Here is a 6,819-nt window from a genome sequence, read left to right on the forward strand (position 1 = left end):
GCGTATGTGCCTCCTAAGTTGTACCATTTTAACCAGATAGCTTAGCAAATGTACCACTGTTGGTAATATGCACGCCCTTACATGAGTTAATCAGCGTGGACATTTCAGATATATCATTGTCTACACTAGTGAATTAGTCAACAATTATAAAACGCGAGACTATATAGCTAGTGGCCTTGGGTGTCGCACTGATTTGAACTTATCCGTTTGTTTAGCAACTTAGTGATGCCATGAGTAACTCATTAATTAAACAGCAACGATGTTATGGTGTTATTTGTTCTTCTGTACGACAAACTATTACATGAAGTACTGTACTGTAGGTACAATGTCTGAAGACTAGATATTGTGCGTCCCTACATTTGTTTTTGACGGTGGACCTCTTGTATCCCCCTTGCGGGCGGGACGCCAAATTAGGTAATAATGAACAAGCCCCCTGTGGATTCATACATTTGTCATCACCAGGTTGCCCCTATAATAATTCCATCTAACTTCTAAAACACGCTGTTGATAGAGAATTTGAACCGAAACTTTAATTTTCTTTCCAGTACACAAAAATAGTCTTGGGGCCATACTTAAAATATTTTTTTCTTCTGCTTGTTAATTAAACATAAAAACAATCCTCAGAACACGTGAAATCGCTTCTGAGACGTTCTAGAAAACACAACTTTTTTGGGGGAAATCATTCGGCAGCACACCGTTAACTATTGAGAAAAATTTCTCGGCCCCCCCTTTTAGGAAATCCTGGATCCGCCCCTGACTGGCGTTCGACTTCAGTAACCAAGGTCAGTGTGAATCCATGTAGTTATTGTTTATTCAATAAGATTGACAAAATTTCGTTTCTTTTCGTGAGACCGATTGAAATTCGTGAGAAATGTGTCTCACGCCGTGAGGATAATTTCTGAAGTAGTTTTCGTGAGTCTCCCGCCAAAATCGTTAGATATGGCATGCATGACTTTAGGTTCTAATTTTGCTAACATTTGATCAAATATTCCTGCTTCATTCGTCAGTGATTCATCTAATTTATCTAATCTTTTATCCATTTTGTTAGTCGTTTCTTCCATTTTCTGAGCCGTTTCTTCCATTTTCTGACCCTTTGCATCCATATCTAAACTCCAGCTTGCTAATGCTTTAACATCAGCTCGCAACTTTTCAATATCTTTCTCATTTAATATTTTTCTTTCCAATTCTTCCACTCTTGATGCAAGGTTGACATTGTTTGTGTGCAAAATGTGTCTGAAATAAATAACAGATGCATAATATTAGGATTTTATATATTTATTGTTTGTAACTCATGAAAAAACTCGGCCTGAACGGACAGAGGGACGGAACCCTCGAACTCGCGGCCCAATAGTGAAACCGTGAACGGACCAAGGGCTTATTTAACGTTCGGTTGATTGTTGAACACTTCGAAATAACACGGACAAAATTCAAAAAATATACTATGCAATTGTTACGGATCATGTGTGCAATGTTTTATTGAAACAAGCGTACTTGTTGAAATGGTGCCGTGAGGATTAACTCATTCACCCCTGAAGACACATTTAAACTCTTGTAGTTCAAAGGTTAGGTTTGAATAGAGTTAATAGTTTATACGGTGCAGAACCGATGGACTGACGAAAAAAATGTTACGAGTTAACTCCCTTTGTTGCATAGATTTGACAATAATGATATAATTATACAATATCGTTTGTACCGAAGGAAAACAGAAAAAAAAACTGAAATCCTTACTGGTTTTAGTACATACAGTGTATACAGTGTATTTATATTGTACTTACATGAGCATTCCGTTAACCAATACCACCAACCCCAAGGCGACAAAATGCAGGTTATCTGAAAAATTAATATTGCAGATATTGGTCATACTAACAGCATGATTTGAAAGTTTAAGATATTTACCAATATCATAGAAGAAATCAGTGCTTATTTTGATAACAGGTTATATTGATCTCTGACCGCTGCAGCTGAAGCTGTCAAATACTTTTAGAACAATGAACATAGCTTTAGCCACAAGTGAAACAAATTCAGCATAAGTCTGAGGTTTATGGTTTAACCACGGAATTAGATTAGGTTATCTAAGTCCGTGGTTTAACATCCTTGCAACAGACCAGGGTCATATGAGGACGGATGGTGTAGAAAGACACTGCCAGAAAGAGAAAGTAGACAGAAAAATGTAAACGAAAATAGCCCAAAGTGTTGCAATGGGGGCAGCAGATAAATTTTGGTCGCTTCCGTATTTTCTTTCGAGTTACAGTTTTTGTCAGTGGTAAGGGGGTCATCAATTAACCTATCACGTGTCCCTTTGGTGGTAAACCTTGATTGAAGCCAAATGTAAAATAAATGTATAAATGTTGATTACCCGATAGTGTCTATGGGGTTGCAAATATAATTTATATTGGGAAAAAAACCTGTTGTATGCATTTATGGTTAAAAACATTAATTTGATTTTTTAAGCATTTTGAACAATGTCTTCCCGTCAATGTTGTCTGGCCATAGACACTACTCGAGTCACGCTCAAACTATCCCACTGTTGTGACTAGCGGGCGACAGCCTATAATTCATTACAATTTGTTTTACTACGAGTGTTGCGTGCCCTTTTTTCATAAGGTACATTCATATAAAGACGTCTTTAGATATTCAAACTGTAACTATAACTTGATATCCTGTCTATTGGGTCTTACGATACACTGTTAAGATACTCATAATGCATAGTATTTGGTAAATAACAAAAGAGTTTTCGGCGTAATATTAAAAAAAACAACACTTCTACGAAACATCTTGTGGACTGCCCCTGCCGAAACACATTGTATATCAAGGTCGTTCATCAAAATATACATAGCCCCCTGTGTTCCGCTGTTGTAAATAGATAATATCTGGAGTACTCCGATAAAGTCTGCAAACAATCAGAAAATTACCTTTGTTTATATTACTTAATATGTTTGGAGTATGTGTGTAAGCAGACGGGCATCGCAATCTGTTATGTGTGTACATGCCTGTGTGGATTCGGCAACCGACTGGTGTTTATATACATACACAACGATAAATAGTTTTAAATGTCCATGTGACGGTAAAAATATAAATAAAACAAAACACGAAGAATAGTATAATCGCCCGTACACGAAGACTAGCATAAACATTTTAATTTTTCGGACCATATAAAATGTAAAATTTCGCAATAAAAATATTAATGGGCGAAAGCGCTAGCCGATTATACTAGTCTTCGTGTTTTGTTTTGTTTTATTTATACATAAACAACTATAGGGAAACAATGTTATATTTTGTCAAATTTTGCTGTTTGTATATCAACAAAAATATAAAGAGTGTCGGGGTCCAGCTGATACAATAATCGTTGATGGGTAAAAGTTATGACGTCATCATGATGGCAACGGATTCTGTATAAAAAAACCTATTGGAAAACCAATTCATATGTTTGATGTTAAATTGTGCTGTCATTCCGTGACTTAAGTTAAACTATATCATCAAAAATAAAGGGTGTCGAATTGATACAATACAATTATAATCTTGAATCTGATATATATAACAGATGTTCCATTTAGTATCACACAAACACATCTACGACACTACACCAGAGGTAGTATTGCTTTGTTTGTTTGTTTGTTTATGTTTAACGGCCCATCGACGGCTGTGGTCATTTAGGGCCATGGTGATTTATTTATTTATTTTACTTTTTTAACAAACATGTGAATAGCGAAGATAAAATCAGATAAAATGGTTCATTTTAAAAGTATTCGCATTGTATGTGTAGATAATAAAAATAATAAAAGGGAGTTAAAATAATAAAAGAGATAACGAATAGATGATATGGAATATGCGATATATATATAACGTCAAAAATGATAAGGTGGGTTAAAAGACATCAGAGTCTATAAAATAGACCGATGTCTTTCAAATAGTTAAATAATGCCTTCGAATCCACGGAACTGAAAAGTGTTTTCATATCCGGGACTCGGAAGTAGTTATCACGAATGTGTTTAAAATCGGAACATTCTATTAAAAAATGCTCCACTGTAAATGGAGTGTCACATGCGTGGCATGAAGGTATATCTTCTCGTTTTAAAAGGTACGAATGAGTAGGATATGTGTGCCCAGTGCGGAGCCGAGCGAGGACAACTTCCTCTCTACGATCTTTCCGACTGGGAATAGATGTTTTAAGTTTCGGTTGTATCTTAAAAAGTTTGTTGTTGGTCTCCAGAGACCAGCGTTTCTGCCATTCATTTTGAATGGCTGTACGAATAGTAGGTTTAAAATCTGTGTATGGTAGTTTGATATTTGTTTGTTCGAGATTCAATGCATTTTTTGCTTCCCTGTCAGCAAATTCGTTGCCTTTTATTCCGACATGGCTCGGAATCCATAGTAAAGTTATTTTAGACTTTTTTAATATACGAGATATTCGATGAGCAAGGTTTTGTACGATTGTGTTTTTAGGATCTCGTAACTGTAAACTCTGTAGGACAGATAGAGAGTCTGAACAAATAATTGCCTTTTTAATGCGGTGTTCATCGATATGGTCGAGGGCCAAACCAATGGCGCATGCTTCAGCAGAAAAGATGGAGGCGCCGTCTGGTAGTCGGACTGAAGTGCAAGTATTGGCAGTACAGCAGGCTGCTGCCACTTTCTCACCTTCTTTGGAGCCATCGGTGTAAAGTTGTGTATGAGAAGGGTAATTCGAAATGCATTCCCGAAAGGAGGATTTGTGTTCTTCGGGCATAACACTTGATTTCCCTCGCTCATGTAATGTAAAGTTAAAATCGGGGGTTTGAATGGTCCACGGAGGAACATCAGATATGTTAAATTCAGCTATGTCCGTCAATTTTATGTTGAGTTCTTGCAGGAAATTCAAAATTCGGATACCAAATGTTGGCAGAAGTTTTTGGTTTTGCGTAAATATGTTTTGGTATTTGGGGTTGAATACTTGGTTGAAAGCAGGATTTTTAGGGTTTGATTTTAATTGAGTTGCAAATTGTAATGAAAGTTTTATTCTTCTGTCATAAAGGGATGGTTCATTTGCTTCCACGTACAGGCTTTTTACAGGTGTTGTTCGAAAAGCTCCCAGGGCAAGACGTAGCCCTTGGTTATGGATTGGATCTAGCATCTGAAGGTACGAACTGCGCGCTGACCCGTATACCATAGAACCATAATCCAGTTTTGTTCGAATAAGTGATCTGTATAGGCGCAAAAGCATTTCACGATCCGCTCCCCAATCAGTATGAGAAAGGACTCGTATAATGTTTAACGCCTTGGAACACTTATCCTTCAGATACTTTATATGTGGTATGAAAGAGAGTTTCGAATCAAAAATGAGGCCGAGAAATTTAGTCTGTTCAACAACAGGAATTCTAGTGCCATCGAGTGTTAGATTTGGGTCATTGTGTGCTTTTCGTTTTTGACAGAAATGCATGCACACAGTTTTGGATTTAGAGAATTTGAAGCCGTTTTCGTCTGCCCAATTTTGTAGTTTGTTTAAACTCTGTTGAAGTTGTCGTTCTATCGTGTGCATGTTCTTAGATCTGTAACAGATCAAGAAGTCATCCACAAATAACGACCCTTCTGTTGATTGACCAAGACATTTGACTATATCATTGATTTTAAGACCAAACAGTGTGACTGATAGGATTCCACCCTGTGGGACTCCCATTTCCTGTTTAGACGTTTCAGAAAAAGTTGAACCAACACGGACTTTGAAGTGTCTATCTGATAGGTAATTAGATATAAAATTGGGAAGGTTTCCACGTACGCCAAGGTCGTGAAGATCTTTCATGATGCCATACTGCCATGTAGTATCATAGGCCTTCTCAAGATCGAAGAACACAGCGACAAGGTGTTCTTTCTTGGCGAAAGCCTCTCGAATGAACGTCTCTAATCTGATGAGATGGTCATTTGTCCCTCTTCTATTTCTAAAGCCACTTTGAAGAGGGGATATTATATCGTTGGCCTCAAGAAACCAAACCAGTCTAGTGTTTATCATTCGTTCTAAAGTTTTACATACACAACTAGTCAGAGAGATAGGACGATAGTTGTTTGGGTCAGTAGCATCCTTTCCCGGTTTTGGGATAGGTATAATTGTGGAGTTCTTCCACGAATCGGGAATCTTTCCGGAAGCGTAAACTTGGTTGAATATGTAAAGAAGGCATGTTAGTGAAGAGTCCGGTAAGTGCTTTAGAAATTGATATGGAATATCATCAGGACCTGAAGCAGTGTCCTGTGATTTTCTAAGCGAATCAACAAGTTCTGGTAGGGTAAATTGTTCATTATAACTTTCTTTGTTTGATGATTTGAAATTGAGCCGTTTCTTTTCTCTCTTTTTTTTCAAAGACTGGAATTTTTGGGAGTGGTTTAAAGGGGATGAGTTTTTAGCTATGTTTTTTGCAAATGCATCAGCAATTTCAGTTATAGACGAGAAAATTTTGTTTTTATTAATGAGGTGGGAGGATGTTGCCTTTTTCTTTTTCCCACTTATTTTCCGAATCATATCCCATACTTTTTTTGAGGACGTGTTTGATGATATCTTGGATACATATTCTCTCCAGCTGTTTCTTTTGTCAATTTTAATTGATCGCCGAGCCTTTGCCCGCCAAATTTTAAATTCACTGTAGTTTGAAGCAGTTGGGCAATTGAAGTAGCGTCTTAGAGCAGCTGCCCGATTACTGCGTGTTTTAAAAGATTCTTCAGATAAAAGGAACTTCGTAGGTTTTGGAGCGGATTTTGGAATTGTCTTTTGGGCAATAGAAGTGAGTGTTTCAGTAAAAGTTTTGATAGGGTCGTCGAGGTTAGTAAAATTGTCTATGGTTAGTTTTTCAATGC

At 37.1% G+C, this 6,819-nt stretch overlaps 1 protein-coding gene across 1 annotated transcript; it reads right to left on the reverse strand.

The window, feature by feature from the left end:
* Positions 1–727: 727 nt before the first annotated feature.
* LOC110465674 lies at positions 728–1,828 on the reverse strand. Its single transcript, XM_021521639.1, has 2 exons — positions 1,776–1,828; positions 728–1,233 (listed from the first exon to the last, which is right to left on the reverse strand). The coding sequence occupies exons 1-2, from the start codon at positions 1,781–1,783 to the stop codon at positions 879–881; spliced, it is 363 nt and encodes a 120-aa protein (XP_021377314.1). The 5' UTR covers positions 1,784–1,828; the 3' UTR covers positions 728–878.
* Positions 1,829–6,819: the final 4,991 nt, after the last annotated feature.

Source organism: Mizuhopecten yessoensis, unplaced genomic scaffold, assembly GCF_002113885.1.
Source record: "Mizuhopecten yessoensis strain PY_sf001 unplaced genomic scaffold, ASM211388v2 scaffold11097, whole genome shotgun sequence".
NCBI classification, from domain to species: domain Eukaryota; kingdom Metazoa; phylum Mollusca; class Bivalvia; order Pectinida; family Pectinidae; genus Mizuhopecten; species Mizuhopecten yessoensis.